The sequence below is a fragment of the Vidua macroura genome, chromosome 4, assembly GCF_024509145.1.
Source record: "Vidua macroura isolate BioBank_ID:100142 chromosome 4, ASM2450914v1, whole genome shotgun sequence".
Lineage (NCBI taxonomy): Eukaryota > Metazoa > Chordata > Aves > Passeriformes > Viduidae > Vidua > Vidua macroura.
In genome coordinates this window covers 30,947,802-30,969,096 of record NC_071574.1, presented here as the reverse complement: position 1 = coordinate 30,969,096, position 21,295 = coordinate 30,947,802, and the positions used below count along the sequence as shown (strand labels likewise).

General features: G+C 44.2%; 1 protein-coding gene across 2 annotated transcripts; it reads right to left on the bottom strand.

Annotated features, from left to right (window-relative positions):
• Positions 1-762: 762 nt before the first annotated feature.
• Positions 763-20,375, bottom strand: LOC128806752 (toll-like receptor 2 type-1). Of its 2 annotated transcripts, none has more exons than XM_053976547.1 (4): positions 20,182-20,375; positions 8,848-9,130; positions 6,089-6,158; positions 763-3,576 (listed from the first exon to the last, which is right to left on the bottom strand). In XM_053976547.1, exons 3-4 carry the CDS (start codon positions 6,100-6,102, stop codon positions 1,191-1,193), a joined length of 2,400 nt encoding a protein of 799 aa, XP_053832522.1. In that variant the 5' UTR covers positions 6,103-6,158; positions 8,848-9,130; positions 20,182-20,375; the 3' UTR covers positions 763-1,190. The 2 variants fall into 2 exon arrangements, with proteins under 2 accessions (XP_053832522.1, XP_053832523.1); XM_053976548.1 differs by lacking the exon at positions 20,182-20,375 and adding an exon at positions 9,270-9,293.
• Between the last annotated feature and the right edge of the window lie 920 nt (positions 20,376-21,295).

Here is a 21,295-nt window from a genome sequence, read left to right as displayed (position 1 = left end):
CACATGTACACATACACACACAGGAGTGTGCATAGATACACATTTATAAAAGCACATACAAACACATACCTGAAGATGTATAAATATACCAACAGAAAATATACACAAATTTTGCTGTTTTTCAAATATTTAGTCAGCCCATACACCAAGGCTTTAGTATTTCACCACAAAATAACTGCATGGCTAAAATTTGATCAAGATCTAGACTTTCATGTACTTAAACTCCAATAAAACAAGCAAGAGGGAACATGAAAACGTTGAGTTAGAGAAACCATACCTAACTTAATCCTTTCAGAGACAATTTCAGGTCTCTGAATAATAAGAAACTGTAAAATACAAGAAATCCAAGCACTCAGTGTGGGACTGACTACCTTAATGTACACATCTGTATGTACCTTCTTGTCTAGACTCCCTTTGTAATCAGTGGAGAGCAATATAGTAATTCTAGGAGATACCTCACACTGAAGTACAGAGATGAACTGCCTCTTATCCCTGTGATTTTCTTCACCGACTACAAAGGAAGGTAAGTAGAGCAGTCAGACTTGCATGGCCCAGTGAATACGTAAATATGCTCTCAGAAGTAGAAGAGCAAAACTTAAAACTGAGCCAGTCTGCAACACCATCTAGCCCACACATTAGAAATACAGTCTCACATTCAAAAATAGAAGGCTTCAGCTATTTCTGCGGGTAGGTAGAAAGGAAAGTGGTGGTGATCATGAAGACAAAAACAAGTGTTTTCAGGAAGAAATGGACACGGGGAAATATTGATTGAAGCCCATGGCTTTTAATTTCATTTGAAAATTACAATGGCATTGTTAGAAACCTGTTGGGGATAGTGGTAACAGGAGTAAAAAGTAGAGAAATACCCCGCACTCAGCAAAATGTATTTAGAAAAGTATATCAAGTCCAACATGGTTTCCTAATATCACAGTTATTGGCAGGGACTTTTAAAGACAAGAGCATCAAATCACAGGAAAGCCTAAAACAGGCCTTTTCCAGTTGGTAAAATGATAGCTATCTCAATATAAAACAAAGGCAGTTGCAGTTACAAAGAAAAATAAGAAAGAACAATATAAAACAAAGGCAGTTGCAGTTACAAAGAAAAATAAGAAAGAAAAGATTCTTAACAGTAAGACACAGTTGATATACAGCCTTTTGTGGAAATATGTTGAAATGGGGGCTGCTGATTTCTATGACTTTAAGGCTCCTTTCAGGTTTTCCCAAAACACCTGCTGCTGCTGTTCACCAGCAGGCCACTCCAGGTAGGTCTTTGTGTTCATGATCTTCCGCAGCTTGCAGAACCTCTTGGGAATCGCTTTGCTCTGGATGGGCTCCAGGAGGACGAGAATCGCCGCATCGTTGTTCTCATCAAAGAGGCGGAAATGCGAGAAGTCCAGCTCGTATTTGCACCACTCGCTCTGCACAAAGTGCTCGGACAGCACAAAGAGCGTTTTGCGGCTCTTCTCAATGGAATCGATGATGTTGTCCACAATCCACTTCCCCGGCACAAAGTCCCGCTTGTGCAGGCAGAGGCGGAAGGGAGGGCAGGCCTGCTCCAGCTCCCGCACCATGGTGTTCTCCACCCAGTCGGAGTCGTTCTCGCTGTAGGAGACAAAAGCGTCGTAGCAGACGTCCTTTGGCGGGGCGCGCTTGGGCTTCCGCTTGGCTTGCAGCCATGCCCACGTCATCCGCAGGTACCAGACCATGTGGTACTTGTAGCCGACGGCCACCAGCAGCAGGATGACCAGGAACACCAGGACGCAGATCAACGACACCACCAGGGACCTGTGGCACTCCATCAGGGAGAGGTGCACAGCGCCAACCTGCGCCCCTCTCACCGCCAGTGGAGAGTCACACACGTACTTGTCCGGCCACCCCTCCAGCACTTGGGATATCCCAGCTTCGTGGTGGATGAAGGAGAGGAACTCACAAGAGCAGATGAAGTTGTTGTCACTGGCATCCAGCAGCTTCATTCTCCTGAAGGACTCAAACTCCTCCTTGGAGAAACTGTTCAGCTTGTTTCTTCTGACGGACAAGGACACTAAGTTTGGAATGGGTGCGGCACCCGGCAGGGTCTTCAGCTGGTTTCTTGTGAGGTACAGCTCTTTCAGAAGTGGGAGCTGCAGTCCAAACTCCTTCAGGTTGTTTCCACTAACATCCAAAACTTCTAGCGTTCGAGGAATGCAGGTCGTTACTTTAGGAATTTGAGTGCTGGACAGGTTTAAATACTTCAGGAATTTTGGCCAGTCGCACGCATCTGGAATCTCACCAAAATTATTTTGGCTAATGTCAAGATTATTCAATTTGGGTAGACGAGATATATATTTTGCAGTCTGTTCCAGAGATTTTAGAGAGTTCTGACTTAAATTCAAAGTTTGCAATGAAGGCCAGGAACGTTCACAGATTGTCTCATCTAAACGCTTATTTACAAGCAAATTATCATGAAAGTCCAGATACAGAAGTGATGAAAAATGTCTTGCAAGTTTGCATGGTACCATGAAAACATTAGAGCTTGCGATAGTGAGTCTTTTTAGTTTGTTTATTTGTGACTCCATACCTTCCAGGTCAAAAAACAAATGAAAATTCTGAATCATTATCTTTACTACTGTTACTGTTTCAACAAAACTTTGTCCACTCCTTGCAATTTCTTTAGTGTTCCATACTCCCTTCCCCTCAAGAACACAATTGATTGCCTCTAACTCTTTTAAAGAGGTGATTTCCTTCAGTGACACTATTGCTCGGCTAATAGTTTGATCTGTGAAGAAAGCTTCTTTAAACGTAAGTTTTTGTATCGTAAAAGGACGTGTAGAATTCTGCACCAAGCTTTTTCTTTCAACTGGTAATTTGATTTCTGTCACTTCCAGCCAAGTGACAGAGTGCAGAAGGTCCCTAACAATTTCTGAGAATATATTACTATTTCTTAGGTTTAGGATCATGTGATTTATCTGCTTAATTGATTTCAAACTTCCCTGCTCATACTGACTGAGATTGCTACCATCAATCCACAACTTGTGCAGAAGCTCAATACCCTCAAAGTTCCCTTGCCTTATCACAGAGAACTGTGGGTTGCCCAGGTGGAGAGAGCTCAGGTTCTTCAGGCTAGAAAAGGGAGAGCTCTGCCCCAGGTCTCTGTAGGAATTGCCTTGAAGATGAAGGTGCTGGAGTGAAAAAAGCTGCCCAAACCACACAGGGGACAAGTGAGCCAAGCTGTTATTCGATAAGTCCAAGAGCTCCAGTTTTTCCAGGAACCAAAACGAGTCCTCATCTATGGAGCTGATTTCGTTGGACTGCAGCAGCAGGGCTCTCAGGTTCACAGCCTGTTGCAGGTCCTGAGATTGGATGCGCTTTATCCTGTTGTGGGTCAGGTTTAACACTGTGATTTTGGCCATGACCCCAGGGGGAATGAAGACCAAGCCCATGAAGGAGCAGTTGCAAAGCTGACTGGCATCGCATGAAGGACAAGCCTGCTTCAGTGCTTGTTGCTTGGAGAGGCTTGCAGCTAAGATCACGTAGATGGCCAACACTCGCCAGATGTGTGTAGTTCTTGATTTGTGTTTTGCTTGGATGGACATTTTGCTGTAGGAAACAGAAAACAGAGAAGGTAGGACAGCATCTGAAATATCTTGAAATCCTGCACCATTTTTTTAGTAATCCCAGATAATTTTTTTTTTATGTTATCCTGTGATGTCAGTCTTCCTCTCCTACTTGACATTCTCAGCCCTGCAACCACGGTGCGTTGCTCATCCCTGGAGTACAGCCATATCACTTGTCAAGAGCCATAAAGGACCATTCTTAGTATCCTGCTTTTCTATAGGCACATTAGCTATGGCTCTCACCTCTTTCATCTCTCACATTATGCTTCCTCTCAGCAAAGAAGCTACAGTTGGATGTTTCAGCTCTAAATAGGAGAAGATGGTTAGATCATCAATGATCTGGATCAGGGGATCAAGTGCACACTCACTTTGCAGACAACACCAAGTTGGGTGGGAGTGTTGATCTGCTGTAGGGTAAGGAGGCTCTACAGAGGGATCTGGATTGGATGGATCCATGGCCTGAATCTTATTGTATGAGACTCAACAGAATGAAGTACCATGTGCTGCACTTGGGTCATAACAACCCCACATAGCACTAAATGCTGGGGTCAGAGTGGCTGGAAAGCTTCCCAGCAGAAAAGGAGCTGGAGGCACTGGTCAACAGGCAGCTGAATATGATCCAGTACATGTCCAGGTGGCCAAGAAGGCAAATGGCATCCTGGCCTGTACCAGGAATAGTGTGACTAACAGGACCAGGGCAGTGACTGTCCCCATGTACTTGGCACTGGTGAAGTCACACCTCAAATCCTGTGTTCAGTTTTGGGCCTTTCACTTCAAGAAGGACATTGAGGTACTGGAGTGTGTGCAGAGCAGGGCAATGGAGCTGGGGAAGAGTCTAGAATGTAAGTCTTAAGAGAACCAGCTGTGGGAGCTATAGTTGTTGAGCCTGGAGAAAAAGGGAGGCTCAGAGGGGACTTTATGACTCTCTACAACTGCTTGAAATGAGTCTGTAGTCAGTGGGGGAGTGTAGTGAGTGGGAGTCAGTCTCTCCTCCCAGGTAACAAGTGATAGAGAGGAAATGGCTTCAAGTTGCACCAAGGGAAGTTTGGACTATATATTAGGAAAAAAAGAAATCACAGAAAGGGCAGTCAAGCACTGGCACAGACTGCCCAGGGAAGTGGTGGAGTCACCATCCCTGGAGGTATTTAAAAGACATGCAGATATGGTGCTTAGGGACATAGTTTAGTGGTAGGCTTGGCAATATTTGGTTAATGGTTTGACTCAATAGTCTTAAGTGTGTTTTTAAACCAAAGTGATTCTGTGATTCTCTGATTACAAACACTCACAGCCCGTGCAGCATCAGCCTGCCCATTCTGTATGGCTACATGGCAGGCAGAAGCCCAAACAGAGCCTGCTCTCCCTCTCAGCCTCAGTGGGCTGAGGTTTCCAACATTACAAACTTTCCTGGAAGAGATCTGGGGGTCCCCTTCATGGAGTCTCACCAGCCTCAGGGCTTCTAAAAGCAGAGTTCTTGCCACACCCTTTTGCACACTGTGTAAGCAATTCACATTCTTTACTGGAAAGGCAGAACAACCTGATATGAAATGAAGGCTATCAGACGTCTGTAAAGCAACACCAGTAATAGATGGGATATGGATGTTACTGCCACCCTATAAACAGTGGATGTAATTAGAACAATACTGATTTTAATGTAAAGAAGGGCTGTGTTTCCTGCCACAGGTGCCAAAGAACATTTCACCGAGTTTGAACTGCAAACAGTTCCAGTAGTGCAGATGAACACTACCCGTAAACCCTGAATAAGCAGAGGTTAAGTACTGTCCTAGGGTGACGGTATGGTGTTTGTATCCCAAATCATGTGTTCTGTTTATGCCTGATATTATGTTCTGTGCCTTCAGGACTGACTCTGAAAGTGAAGGATTGTTTTGTCTTGTTATCAGCCGGCTCACCTCCCCCCATGGTCTGTATCTAGGAGGCTTGGCTGGCTTGGGCTTGCTTGCTTGCTGGCTTGCTTGCTTTTGCTTTTGCTTATTAGTTAGTTTAGCTAGGCAGTCCAATTTTTACCCTGGACTGTTTCTTTTTTTCCTTCCCTTTCCTTTTCCTGAATATCATCTGAACCTGCTCTGGACCTGGACCTGGGAAACATTAAGAAACACCGAGAGTCTGCATTTTGTGACCTGCAGCAGCCATCCCCAGTGCCGGAGACTGATAGCTGGGCAACCACTCCCAGGAGAGACTTTCTGAATTTGTCATCTCTTCAGAACGGTGAAAGGGTTTTGTCATCTGGTGTGGTTTTTTTGGTTTTTTTTTTTTGGTTTTTTTTTGTTTGTTTTTTTTTGTTTGTTTTTTTTGTTTGTTTGTTTTTTTTTGTATTGGGGAGTGTTTGTGCTTGTTAAATAAACAGGTTTTTTTCCATTTCTCTCTGAGGAAATCTTTCCCGAACCAGGTGGGGGAGGGGCCGTGGGGTGTTTGCTTTCTGGGGGCTCCTTCCTGAGGTCTTCTCCCAAATTTTGCCCGAAATTAGGACAAGTACTTACCTTGTGTACTGCATGCTGTGTTTCAATCTCCTCGTGTGCTGGTCAAGGCATCTGAATGGTCACCTTATACCTGCAAACACAACGAAAGCTGGAAATTTTTGGCAGGTCTGATGAGGTGACAGTCCCGAAGTGAGAAAATATTTCAGCCTCAAAATAATCGTTCTCTCCAAACAAAACTTCATGTTCCCAGTTTCCCACTGTCCTTTAACTACGCAGTCAGTGAATCATACGAGTTTGCATCTCTTCTCTCTAGTGGCGGCTCCCCTGAGGAAACCATGGCTTCTGAAGAGTCCAGGATTGTCCAGCACGTATGGCTCACCCTTCAAACTCACATTTCAACCAATTCTACCATTGCTGCTGACTGGGGATGCAAAAAATGAGAACAGATTGTAGTTGAATGCTCTTCTTTGGAAGATAAAATTTAGTGTCAGTCTCTTCTTTTTGTCAGTCAACTCCCATTGCTGGAAAGGCTGATGCAACCATTTTGTGCAAGCCATTCTTTCACAATCACTTCCTCCACTATTAAGTGAAGTAACAGTTCCCAGGCAGAACTGCATTCACCTCCCTGTATCTCTACTTTCGATACTTTTTGTCTGGTAGGCACTGGGAGTTGTTCACTGTGCTGAGAAAACAGAACATCTCAGCACAACCAAGTTATGTAAGTTCTGTAAAATATTATCTATATATAGTGATGCATGTATTATATTAAGTGTTGGAGTCAAAATGTTTAGTCAAAGGACAGTACTATAGAAACACTCAGCATCCTTTAATTGCCTAGGACATTACAGTCATATGTTGTCAACAGAAAATGAATAAGAAGGGGAATGATATTCTGTCTGAAGCACAAGACTCGGTCTGAAGCAAAGTAGCTCTCTATAAACATCAAAGGCAATTTTGAGAGAGGAGGTTTGATGGCATTCATTTTAACCTGACTGAAGCAATACATGGTTGGTCAAATAGCCAAGTATGCTGTTTGCATAAAGGGGTAGGGAGTCGTCCTAGCAGCTCTGAAAGGGAAGTCCATTAAATTAAACACTAACATTCCTATTGCATTTACCTTTTTTTTTCTGTGTTCAAAAATTGTCACCTTTTGCTGACCTCTTGTACCAAGAGGTACCTGCCTGAGAGCAGACAGATGGACGGATTCCTGCCACTTGTTAGAGGGCCCACAGCAGCAGTGTGATCAAGGGTGGCAAAGCCCACAGAGAGCCCAAATGCACCTCATAGCAACCTTCAGTTCCACTGCACTGACATTAGTGTTGCACATTAGGTTAAGAAAAAAGAAATTGGAAGACTGAGATACCCTTGTATTTTCTGTCTATTACAGAGGATAGATGATAAGCATAACATTGTAAAATAGAGGCAAACCAGCTGTGGGGCAGAGAGGAGAAGGAAAATAGTCTTTTAGTGGAAGGATGTCATCAACTTCCCCAAAGCTACCTCTTCCCTCTAGCAGCTGAAATGCTTCTTGTTCTTCAATAGGGAAGACTTCCATTTTCAAAATATTAACTGTGGGTTCAATGAGACTTGTTACTGTGTATTTTTGTCTTCAAAATTGCACCTCTCTGATGCAGGAAAAAAAATTTAGTTAATTTGGGAAGAGTTTTGGAGAAGAAGACCATGTACATAAGTCAGTGTGAAATGGGCACACTCTTCTATCTGTTACAGCTTCATCACCACACATTTGTGGAGAATTGAGGTAGGCACCAGCTGATTTTTCAGAAGCCACTTTCTCCTAACATCCAGGCTCAGCCAGCTCTCATCACAGATGGATCTACACTAGGCCAGGTTTCTAGTTTCTCTCAGAAAGAGAGGACTGGTGTGACTGTGCCACAGCTCACATACCAAGTAGTCCATTTCAGCAAGCTGCTTAAAATGACAAGAATTGTGGGCAATTGTCAGGGTTTATCACATTATCCAGACATTATCCAGACAAAAATGCTCTCCACAAGCTGCCCCACACACACAGACAAGGTACCAGCCACCTGCCTCCCAGAGCATTAGTTTTCAAATTGCGGTGCAGCATGGCTCAAAACAACTTATTTTGAAATCAAAGACTCTAAAGTAGGAGAAAGCTGCTGTCTTTTAAGATGAGAATACTCTTCAACTGCTTTTTCTCCAGAGTAACTGCATGTTTAGCATTGAACAAAGATGCACCTTGTAGGTGCTTTCTCTCCTCTTCCAAATTTAAGCTACTATTAACCTTCCTCTTTAATACTGTTTAAAACAAGTCACATGCCTTCACCTACACTACATTTTCCTAAGATAAGCACATGGTTCTGCAACAAAGCTGTGCTTTTGTAACTGCAGATGTTCCAAGCAGAGACACTGTACAAGCCTTTACCAGCAGCAGATGGCGATTAGATAGAGATGTGGTCATTATTTTTGAAGCTGCCTTGCTTTAAATGTTCCCATTTATCCAACAGCAGCACAAGCAGAAGTGAGCATGATGCACTCTTTAAGCACTTCCCGTTCCCAGTCTGACACGAAAGGATCCTGCATTCCCCCACCCCCTTCCTCTCTTTCCTTCTCTATGTCAGTGTCCACATTGAGAGCTGCCTGTTGCTTTTCTGCTGAGAAAGGACAAGTGAGCAGTGCAGAAGGGACCTAACCCAGGTCCCAGATCCCTGCCTCAAAGAAAAAGCAGAAGCAGTAGAAAAGGGAGGGAGGAATGAAACTACTGACCAGCCTGTAATGCAAGCAGAAAGAACACTTTCCAAATCTTTGTAAACAGCACAAAACTGCTTCCTCATACTTACCACTGGTAACCAGGACGTGCCAGTATGTCAGCTTGGCTACAGCAGTGTCAAGCAGGCTGAATCTGAAATGCTCTTACCCTAAGTGCCCCAGAAAAGGATGGCAAGGAAAAGCCAAAAGTCAAATCTGTCCTTGCAGTCTTTGGAGTAGGAGGTATAACACTCACGTAATTGAAAGCAGAATGGCTTGGCATCCTTTCATGGTCTTGGGAATAGATTCTTTGTGTGCACTGCTGGTGCCCGTGCTTTAATCTGTCTTGCACAGCTTCAGGTATTCATCTTCAAGCTACAACAAAAAGGTACATGATAATGAAAAATAAACCATTTTAACTTTGTTGTGTTCTGTATCAGGCCTACCCTGCCAGCTGCTCAATCCCCTGGTTAGATCTTCAGACTGGAAGTTTAAATGCAAAGGACCCAATTACCTTTGTTTTTCTTCTGGGCAATCCTTACCCTGCAGTTGTGGCAGAGCACGATAATGATATAACTGGTTAGTCATTCAGCAGCTAGCCTACAGCACTGCCTCTGCCAAGGAAGCAGAGTTGTGGATTTATTTTTGTCATATCCTACCTGAAAGCGTTCAGTCAGAAAAACACAACACTGATTTTCTACCTTAACTGAGGAGCATCTTGCAGGGAAGTTTGCACACTAAGACACCAAAGCTTATCTTAATGATATGGAAAGTTTCATTTTTCCAGAGCAGTTGTAACAGCATGACTCAACAAGAAAAACATGTAATTTCTACAAAAATATTTCTGGTGAATTCTTGACTCGCAAGGAAACTGTTTCAACAGGAAACAACCTACATGCAAGGCAAAGCTGTACAACACAGTTCCTTTCTTACTTTGCCCCTCAGGTACATTGAAAAAATTTGTTTCTTATAGGATATACAGTAAATACATATTTTCCAGTAATACACAGTGGAAAAAAAGGCAAGTTTTGACACCCTATTCTGAAGACCACTGTGACAAACATACAAAATCCTGTTTTCACCACACAGATTTGTTTCTCCAAGATGAGAACTCTGAGACAACTCACATGGTACTGGAAGCTCAGTGTTCAGCCCAAATCTACTTGGGCAGGTAGACTCCCAGCTTGCTGCTGCTGGGGATCCATTCCCTAAAAACAGACATAATCTGGAAATCATATTTTCTGCCATTTTCATAATGTTGATTGGTACAACATTATCAACATACAAAGCTTGTTCTTAAGTTTTTTTAGAGATCTTCAGGAAATACTTCTGTGTAGCTTACTCAAGTACCACTCACACAGTGTTTAGAACTAGCTTCTTCTTTGCTCTACATCTATCTACCTCACTCTTTTGTGTTTTCAGTTTGCTTTGCTGTATCCTAGGCTGTTTGGCCTAAAGGTCATCTAATATGGGCTGCCCAGAATGGTGTTTGGACACCTAACCCCTTATTTCCAGTTTTTTAAAAAAGAGGTGCCATTCCTGTTTCCAAAGATTTTGCAGGATTTTGGACAGAGCCGCAAACACTTATGGCTATGGGCTCCCAGCACAAGCTGAAATACCAGGGGGGCAGGGTTGGGAAAAGAGAGGAATGGGATCTCTTATGCTCACTGTTTGGACAGCTTCTGCTTCATTTCATCTCACCAGGAGAGAAAGTACCCTGTCACAGCCCACCGGGTGCAAGTCATCACTGGCAGCCTGTTCTGAGGAAGTTAGGGTTTAACATCCTGGCACCGGAATTTCCCATAAGGAGGAAAAAATCTTTGCTCAGCTCCAAGTAAAAGCTCCTTCAAGAGAGGCTGGGCAAAGGGACATGCATGTTGGTGCATTCCAGTGTGGGAAGGTCCAGCAAACCTAGTCTTGCCCCATTCAGAGGAATGCATGAACATATTTTGTGCTTACACCTAACTAGTGCTAATAGGCTGGGAAAAGTGTTGTTGTTTTTTTTTTTCCTGTTCTGATTTGGGATTTTTGTTTCTTGGGGTTTTTTTTAATGGAAGGGAAACATTCCTGGGAATGGGACCAAGTCATTGCAAAACCAGTTAGAGTTTGTTTTCTGTACGGAGGTGGAAAGCACTTTGCTGGGATGCAGAGATACATATTTAACTGCTTGTTATACAATAGAAAAAAAATTGTGTTTAACAGTTGGGCAAGAATCTGAGCAGGAAATGAAGCAGATCATTATCATGTACCATAAAAATATAAAGATTTTTGTATTTGTTCCAAAAAAGATAATGCCAGGATGTATTTTGCACAGGTAGTTCAAGCTTTCCATTCAGCTGCTGACTCCCCCTGTATCTGATGCCATGGAATATTTTAGACATGACAGCGGATTTCAGAAAGAGAAAACTAGGCAGTTCCAAATCTTTTTTTCTCAGCTATTCAAAACTTATGAAGTTCTTTCTTCATTGTATCTACTTTTCTGGATTTATAGCCTATCAGTATGCCACATTTCTTAAAAATAGGAAAATATCTAAGGTACTACTTCCTAGGGTTTTTTCACTCACTGGAAAAACAACATGTTTTGTGAGTCTCTTGCAGGGATTGTTTCTATTGCCTTCTTTTGCAATTGTATAATTTTTAAACAAACTTTTTAGAAGCTTGAGTTCAACTGAGTTGTAAACATGCATGAAAACATAGTTTTTACTGAAAATGAAAAGCCTGATCATAAAAAGATGTCAGTAAGTATTTTAAATGTGTGTGTGTGGTTTCTGATAGGGCCACCAAATCATCTTCAAATAGTAAGTTATTTCCAATATTGGACCACTCTCTGACTTTCTGAATTTGAGTATGATTGAAAACAGACAGTCCAAGCTGACTTTCAAGCACACACTTAGCTATTTTAATCATTCCTTATAAATTATCTTCAGAATGCATTTCTTGCTCTTCTGTAAGTTTTCTTGACTGTAACAGTACCAGCTAAGTAATGACAGATTCAGAAAAGACCATGTAATTTGTGCCTGTGCTGCCAGATGCCTTTTTGTCTTTATCACAGTATCTACAGAAAGAAACACACCATATCAAAACCAAAGCATTTTCTACTGCTGTGAAATACCTGTATTTACAAACTTTTAGCTGAATGCCTCTCTAACATCCTGAGTATGTTACATGGATGTGGCAGGAAGAGCATGGCAGTGCTGTGGCAATGCAAGAGAGGGCTGTAGCAATGCCAGAAAGACTTGTGTATATCTCAGTAAGTATGGAAAGCATGGTAACTCATGCTTTCAAGTAATTTTCTCTGCAATTAACAGCTTTCAGACAGAAGAGTTGTCAAAGAAGAGGAATCAGAGAAAATATAGGCAAAAAACCAGCAAACAACAACCAAATTCCATCCTTATAGCTGAAACTACATAGCTCCATAGCAAGATCTCCATAGCTCCAAACTACAGGACCAGAATAAATTGGTTGAGAGACAGCCGTAAGGTAATAGAATTTGTCTACCTTACATCTGCTTTACCATGGGAAAGAACATCAAATTAGATGAACTCTCCTACCTTGTATCAATTCCAATTATAGTCCTTTGACGCTTAACTCACCGTGCAGTTTGCACCTGTGGGCACAAGATCTTTGGATCTTATTATTCAATGTCTACCCAACAGACTGGCCACCTGGTTTGTTTTCAGCTTATAACTTACACTAGTGTCAGTATAAATATTCTTTTCTATTTATAGAAATTATGTTGCATTTACACTTCTTTCATGTGCTATTTTTATGACATAATTTAAAATTAATTTCCTGAATGTTCCATGATTAATAGTGTCAACAAATTTTTCTAAAATACATTCTTCGGAGTACTTTATTTCTCTGGGGTTCATTCCTTGAACTCTTTGTTCCCAGCTCACATCTGGGACTGAAAGGCCAGGCAGAACATACTTAGATGTACAACACTCTGTTAAGAGCATCTTTCTTGGTGATCTCTCTGGTGCCTCCATGTTTGCCTCTAAGAGTGTCCTCTCTGATATTTGCAAGGCCTTCCAGCTGAAAAGAATTTTTCAAGAGTCACTAACAAAAATGCAGTGAGTAATGGGAGAAGGGATGGATAAAGTAAAGGTTGGCTGGACTCTTCTCCCCTACTGTTCAGTGGTCTAAACTTTTCTGTAAAAAAAGTACTTCTCATACTTCTCATGATGAAGCGCAGCCTGTGAATGAATTTGGCGTGTTCCCTGTTTCTGCAGGTGGAGAAATCCTGCCTCCCAGCTGGGCAGCCCTTTCCTTTTCAGGGGGAACTCAGCAAGGAGCTGGCAAGCTGGTTTGCTGGACAAGAAATCTGTGAGCTCATAAATTCTCACTGAGTAACAGGACAACATTGATACCAGAAACTCAGTCAGGGTGAGTCAGGTCTGCAACTGGATTAAGGGAGAAGGGAATGTTTCCATCCGTTTTGGCTCCTCATGTTGAAACCGTTTGCCATCTGTGAAGGAGCTGCTTTGTGCTCCCCTCTGCTTTTTACTCCTTGAAGGAAGGCCCCAGATAAATGCCCCATCCCCCAGGAATGCCACCAATCATAAAATAATCCCTCTCCAATTGCTCTCCCTAACTCTGCTGGCACAATGATGACTGCACACTCTGCCAGAGTTAACAAGCAGGCACATTAATCCCCCCTCTTGCTAGAGAGTCTTTCCAGACCTGCCTCAGCTTTCTGTCAGTTGCTGTGCATGGAGGCAGGTTTATTCCAGGATGATTCCTTGCAGGCATATTTGCAGGAGAATGCCAAGTGTGCACCTAATCTGAAACGACTGAAGCCCTTGGAGGCATGGGACCAGCTGTGCCGTGCGGCTGGCTCTTTCATTTGCAATTTTTCATTCGTGTGGTTTACTTTGGCTGCTCGTCTTTGGTAACATTGTACAACACTGAAACCAGGAAATACCCAAAATAAATAAAGAAATGGACGATGATTAATAGACCTTGCTTTGTCTTTCTAAGGATCTGCCTTACTCAGGCCAAATTCTTGCCATCCAAAGAGGAGTAAAACCTCCTTGGGAACCTACCAGGAGTGAAGGACACCTCTAGCAGGGAAGGAAGGAAGGGATGGGGAAGCTGCTGGTTTCGTGCAATCACACTTGTACTGGCTCAGCAAGCCTTTGGAAATCACAGGCAGAACAAGAGCCTCACCCAGTTGCCCTGGAGGCATGGGGAAATGGGAAGCTCATCATGGTGCCTCAGAGGTGGTTTGTCCTAAAAAGCCTTGCACTTCCCACTCCAGAGTTCAGCCACGGGTTTTCCTTCTACTCCAACCTTTGCTTTTTCCTATGACTTCTGGTGTGCAAGAAAACAACTTTGTAGATAAAGCCACACCTTTACCAGTGCAGGTACTCTGCAATTAGATGAACCCTTAATGTATTTTAAAGGGAAAATCAGATCGTGAACCTACTGAGGCACTGCAGGGCTGCCTGTCCAGGAGTGGGTCATGCTTGCTCCCTCTCTTCCAGGGTGGGAAGTCAGAAGGGCAACAAGATCATCTAATTCCCAGTCCCCACCAGCAGGGAAGCAGCTGAGAGCTGGGTCCCTACAATTGCATACATCCAATCTACCCTATACATTTGCAGGCAGCAGGACGAGACTGCTCCTGCACACAGAGGGACTGGCTTTGCCTGGCTCTGGGAAGCTGTAACCTTTTCAAGAGGCCTGTGGCAGGAGGAAATCACCAAGACAAGCTGTCACCACTGCTCCTTTTCCTGCAATAAGCAGGACAATAAGGAAATTCAGGGAAGATATACCATGATTTCTCCAGTTTCAGAACAGAGAGAGGGAATTTTTTTATGGGCTCCCTAAACCTCTGCAAATGCAGCTACAGCTGAGACACAGAACACAAGGAGGTTCTTCTTCTGGACAAGCTTTCTGAAGGACCCAGGTGATTAGGAACTGGAGTAAGCCTTGCTGAAAATGTGGGCAAAGAAGATACGAGCGAGCGCTTAACCACAGGATACTGTCAGAGATGGATGACACTGTCTCAGCTGTGCTGAGACATCTTGAGCATACTCAGAAGCAGACATAGAAATCCAACAGGAATTATGGTATCCAAATTCCAGGGTGTCCAGATACCACTGTCAGTTGAATATGGGACATCCAAGATCTAAATGCTAAATGCTTGTGTCTAAAGAGGCAGCAGGATCTCAAATTTTGACCAAGTCTCTCTCTTGCTTGTCACTATAGTAGGACTGTTTTCTAATTCTTAAAGTTCTACACAAATGTCACTAACTGTGACTTGCTGATCTCTGCTATAACCTACACCTACCTACCAAAAGAGTGCTGACATTTTTTCCTTCTCTTTGTGTTTCAGGAGATACATAAAGTCTAATGGGTAAGATGAAATTCAAAGAAAAAAATCCCTGCTACAGGCTTTTTGCATATTTTTTTGAGGTGACATTGACATTCAGCTTCATACATAGAGCTTCTAGAAACTCAATTCCAGGGTGTTTTGATGGGGAATGCAGGGGATGGGTACTATTACCAGATCCACAGATTTCTCCAGTGTGCTTATATTTCAATCTCCACTGCCAAAAATACACTTTTCAATCAAGCTAAGTAAAAGGTTATACTTTTAAAAAACAACCATTCACATAACACACAAACCAGGGATATAAAAGAGAAGCCCATGTCCTGGGAAAACAGTAAGGTAAAAGGGGCCAAGAGTCCTGGCACACACAGCAGCATTCCCCTCCCCTGGCACAGGGTTTGGCTCTCAGAGCAGAGCAGCAAGGCACCAGAGAGAGACAGACTGTAAAGCAGTGTGCAGTGTTCGCAGAAAGCAGAAGCAGCTGTTGTGCAGACAAACTAATCAAAGGCAGCAAAAGGGCAAGCATTAGCTCAAGTGTAACTCCACACAGTGTGGACTCCAAAAGGTTTATTCCAGCTTGTGACAAATGGCCTCCTCTGCCATCAGAATAAATTGTACAAATGGAAAACAGTTTTCAGAATGAACTGTACAGCTGAGGCTAGTTTTTGGAGTTTGCAGCAGCTGGCACACAGCATTTCCACCTGCTGCTAGGCAGTGCTGCAATTCCCATGGATTCAGTCATCTTACTCATCCTACACACAACCTGTCTGAGAGACTGTGCTGCAGTGCAGAGCCTGCTTGTGCAAATCTATGTTGGGCATGCTATGGTCTGTCTTCTGCCTGTATTTTTCTAGGAATTAATACAGATACTCTTGAGTAAGCAGACTGATCTAAACAGCAGTAGATGCTGGTATACTCAGACACTTAAGGAGATCTGGGAGGCTCCAGAGGCTTCCTACTCCTTCCTCTCAGGAAATGCTTCCTTACCACGTTCTCTCTTGGATCCCAGGTTTGCAGACTTCTCTTAATACCTGCAGCATGTTTGAGGCAACACTGGGTCCACAGTAGTAGTAATAAAAATAATAATAAAAAAACCCCAACCAGAGCAGTCATTAGGCATTATTCCCTGCAGGAGTACAGAGGGGAATTTGAAATTGGCAAGTTCAGTCCCATTACTGTAAGGATACATTCGATCTGTCATCTATTGGAACACATGGCTGTGTATGCCTGGCAAGTGCCTTAAAGTTGTTATTTTGATCTTTGCTAAGATAAAACTGTAATATTTTGTAGGCATTTGAGAATGTTAGTTAGTGGACTAGTTAAAAACCACTTCACCACTTGGAATTGATGCCATCTGTTTCCTATTTTTATTCATAGAAATCAATACTTAGTTTTTTGAGGACTTCTCTAGCAAACTTTCTATATGAAATATGAGTGATGCTCTGGCCAAGACAGCTGAACTTCTGCTTAACAGGTTCACTGTTCAATTGATATAGGACTACTCAGACAAGAGGAAGCAAGGAGAAGGACAGAACAAAGGCCATGTCCTTTAACTCATCCCTCAAATCAGCTCTTCAGAAAGAATAATACTGTCTTGGTTAGATTTCAGGTTTCTCTATTACAGGAAATGGCACATGAGGTTCTTGCAACCAAAATCAAACCTGCAGCTTACTAAGCATCAGTCGTGTCAGCCATTCTGGAAGATGCACCCAGGCTAACATTTTACTAAGGAAACTAACACAAAAAAAAAAAAAAAAAAAAAAAAAAGCACCAAAACATATTCACTTAAGGATTGTGAAGCATTTGTATAAGCCATTATTTGGTCCTCAACTAATTGTAATTTATCAGTACTTAAACAGAATTGTTATTAAAAACCTTTCAAGTAAATAGAAACATTACTTTCTTAAAACAAATCCAAACAAACCCTCCACCAAACATACGCAGGTCATCTATAAAAGCCACAAAGATATCTCTCCTTAATGCTATTGTGAATTGTGGGCAATCACAAGTTGCACATTGCTGTAGGATATCAAACTGGGTCATGAAGTTTCAGCTACTACAAGAGAAACTCATGATCTTGCCTGTGAACCTCATTCAGAAGGCAGAAGTACTTTCAGACAGGAAAAGTTAGTGTCACTGTGAGCTTAGCAGGCTGTCCACCCCTGGGCATTTCCATCAGGTCTTTGTGTCCCGGGTTTCTGCTTACCATCAGCAGCATCCCACCCTGCAAGCCACAGATGGCTCACGCCAGGCCATGCCAAGCTGTGATGTTCCATACTGCAATCAAAAGCAAAAGCAAATCCTGCAAGCTGGGAGAGGGAGACCAGCTGCACTTGGTGTGATGTGTTGAGTGGTGAAAGTGATAGCAAAGTGTCAGGAGAAAATTGCTCAACTACATCTGTGCTCACCAGAGGGCTGGTGTGGGAAAATTAGACAGCTGAACCTTGATTAAGCAAAAGATACCTATGGTCTGATTTCTAGCAGCCCTGGAAAGTGCAGTGCATGCCAAGGACATACAGATGGGGAAAACTGAAACTTGGTATGCTAAGTCATTTGGCAAATGCATGAACTGTACACAGTGCTAACAGGGAGAGCCTGAAATCAAGCACAGTGAACGCCCCATGTCCTTAGCCAACAGGAGGGACTGGAAGGTGCCTATTGAAGGATAATAACCAAAGGAGGAAGACAGCCTGGGATTAAGCAGAGGCTTTTACCAGCAGAAGTAGGGCTGGCATCTCCTCTGGTTAACAGCTGCTTGCTTGTCTGCAGAGGGACTGATCGACCTGCAGGCAGCTCTGGAAGGAACTGATCAATATGAAACTGCCACTGAGCTCCAGAAGCCATTCACACCACAGATCGTGGGTTGTGTGCCTGAGAAGTGTGGGGGAAGGCAAGGTGCAGCAAGGGCTTTCCATTCTGGTTTGGAAACAGGGCAGCAATGAGGTCATTTTCCATTCCCTCACAAGTGCCATGTGCCCTGTCCAGGACGTACCTGTGCCATTGTGAGATGGGCTGGAGGCAGAGTGAACTAGCGTGCCTGCAAGCAGCTGGAGGAACACTGCTGGTATGCTGCCTTTCTCATATGAATGCAGCTGATAAGAGAGCAGTAAGTTCCCCTGTCTCACAGGTCTGAGGAGAGTGGTGGGAATGGTACAGCATTTTCTGACATTTCTGCAAGCTTCCCTTATCATCTTCAACATCTGGATTGCACTGTTCAGCATTTCCTGCACCTCACTGCAAATCACCTTTCAAGGTGTGTTCAGCAAATGAAGTGAAATATTTTTCTTACTAAATCAGAACCAGCCATGGCAGCAGATTCTTGTACGGCACTGTGCTCTGCTGCAGCACCGCAGCATTGCATGAAAAGGAGGTTATTTCCAATTTTGAAATAGCCCTGCACTGTTCTGGAATATTATTTCTAATACTGAAATAGCACCTGCTGTTGCCCAGCCTGGGGAAGGCAGCCCACCTTCCATGTTGTTGTCTCTGAGAGCTGGAGCAGGGTCCTGGCATAGGCTCCCTACACATCTGTGCTAACAAAGACATGTGAAAGCATTAGCTTCCCTTCACAAGTTGTACATCCAGTCAAAATTAAAACCAAATGGCTCCTAGCAAAGGGAGCATTTTTCCAAGGTGGTTGGAGAAGAGTTCTAGCACAGCCTGTCAGCCCATGGGTACATCAGTCAAAACCCAGAGCATGGCAGGGACAGTCAATGGTATGATCTGTTATCTTCTCAAAAGCCCTGCACAAGAGCTGAATTCACTGAAGAGGATGGGGCCTTTTTGGTCACTCGTGAGGCTGATGTTGTCCTTCCAAGAGACGCGTACACTTGCACACAGTTGCAAGCCAAGCCTGGCTGCTGGCAATTTAGCTGACAGTGACTAAATCACCAGTTCATGCTAGATGAGAAGCCAGTCCACAACAGCCAGAGAAGTTCATCTGGCACTAGTTTGTACACTGGGCAGGTCCTGCATTTCAAGCCAGCATGGTCCCTGTGCATGCAGGTTGCTGGCAGCCTCCAAGCAATAAAATCAGCAGAGAGGTGCAGGGGGCCATGTGGAGTCACCCAGAGCTCCACCACCTCTAAACAAGGCTGCTAAAAACCCACATAGGCCAGGGAGTAACACATATAGCCAGAGGAAAAATCCTTCAGAGTAACTCCCAGGGGTAGAAGAGGTTTGAGGGATTGTGTTGCTGTTGTTGCTGAAGAACTCAGTAGGAAATGAAGCAGAGCAGAAAAAGCGAGCTACACAGTGTGTGGCCCACTGTTACAAAGGAAGTGTTTTTGTCAAGCTGGCACAGATATATTTTGCAGGGAAACCCACCCGAGAGATGGAGGGAGGAACAGCAAGATTCAGTTTGCAGCAGGCCAGGAGTGCCTATGTCCACACATTAGTAATGAGCGCAGAGATGGGTGCAAGCCCCCAGGACCTCAGTTGCAAGACCACCTTGTAGGGCTGGGACAACAGATCCTCTCCCCTACTCTGTTCTGTCACTTGCTCACGTTGGGCAGAGCAGAGCCCACCCACTGTCTTCCACTCCTCCACACCTTCAGCTTGCAGAGACAGGAAGCATCACTGGGACTTGCCCAGCAAAACCTCTACCAATGCAGTACTAGGCAACTGCTCCAAGCAACACCAGGGACCTCCTTTTCCTGCTGGAACACCAACCTCTGCCAGAAAGGCAGGGTGAGTGTTGCACTGACATAGGGACAGAGTAGTGCCAGGCAGCACAGCAGTCCTGGGGAGACAGTGAGCCTTCACTCCACCCAAGCGTGTTGCAAAAGAGGACGTGATAAGCCCTGCCCTGAGCCTTTTTCTCCATAGAAGTGGTCAGAGAGACTGAACAACAGGACGGGGCAATCAAAGGCAGAAGTAAAACACACCCATGGTGGCAGGGTAGTGCCACTGTGCACATTTTCCAGTAACTGCTGAAAGCAAAGCAAGTATGTGAAAAGGGCAAAAGCAGATGGAGGTGACTCAGTGACTAAGAAAAATAAACAATGGGTGTTTCACAAGAATGACAGGGAAGAAAACAAATACCATAAAGTAACACCCAACCTACCACTGTAAATATCAGCCAGGAGCTCACCTGCTAGGACGGCTCTGCAGGAACCTGTGGTGCTGCGAAGGTCACGACTTCCCAGGAGTCATCAAGGCTTCTCCAGAGGCAGTAAGAAGTTGGGTGGTGGAGCTGCAGGCACTGCCAGCACTAGTGTAGTTGGTGGAAACCTCCCTTGCTTCCTGCTCTTCGCTCTCTTCAGAAGATTTAAGTTAACAGCTCTCCAATGAGCTCATCTGCCCCCCGGCAATCAGATCTCTCACCTGCCCCCAGAGCTCTTAGGCTCATTCTGCCAGCGTCCCGCGTCCTGCTTGCTGGTCATTGCTTCTTCGAGCAGCTGGAACAGTCCTGCACGCCCAGCTCCAGCTGCAGGAGCTGTAGCATAGATGTGCCAATTGCCACCGTGCTTGTGACATACTCAGATGAGCAAGCAATGCCGGTGCTCCCCGTCGGGGCCTGCCTTGGGGACAGCCCTGTCCCCGCAGCTGGTACTTGCAGCTCGGCCTAGCCCATCTGCTGCTCCCATGGAGTTCAATCCAGGCTCCCAGGCCGGACTGGTGGCGGCCAAGCTGCTGGGCTCTCCAAATCCCTTCCTGCAGGAGCAAGCTCAGCATTGTACCAGCCCCACCCAGCAACAAACAGGGCACTGCCCCTCTCCTACAGGGAAGCTGCTTTGGATGCTCCCTTTCTGGCAGCTCTGCTGGGGCAGGAAAACACCCTGCTAGAGATTCTAGCTTTGTCCAAGTGCCGCCTCTCAGTACCGACAAACCTCCAGGAAATATGCCAGAAATATTCTCTGGCTCCATAATGGAAATACTGGCCCAACCAGGCAGGCGTGGCCAATATAGCCTGTGAAAATCAAGGACAGTGATAACGTGGTATCCCTAGTTCTCAATACACATGTAAGAAGCCATAAACCTGCTGGGAGCAGAAAGCAGGGGTGGCTGTCACTTCTTCCCAGTTCTTGGGAAAGCAGTGAATGCCCAGAGACTACGTAGTGCTCACATAGTGACAGAAGTCAATATGGAATGCTTGGAACTGCATCCATGGGGATTTTTTCCCCCCACTCCATCATCAGCCCTACTAGTGAACTGTGCAAGCTACTGCTCTTTTATACTGGTATTTTTGGTATTCCCTTTCCAAT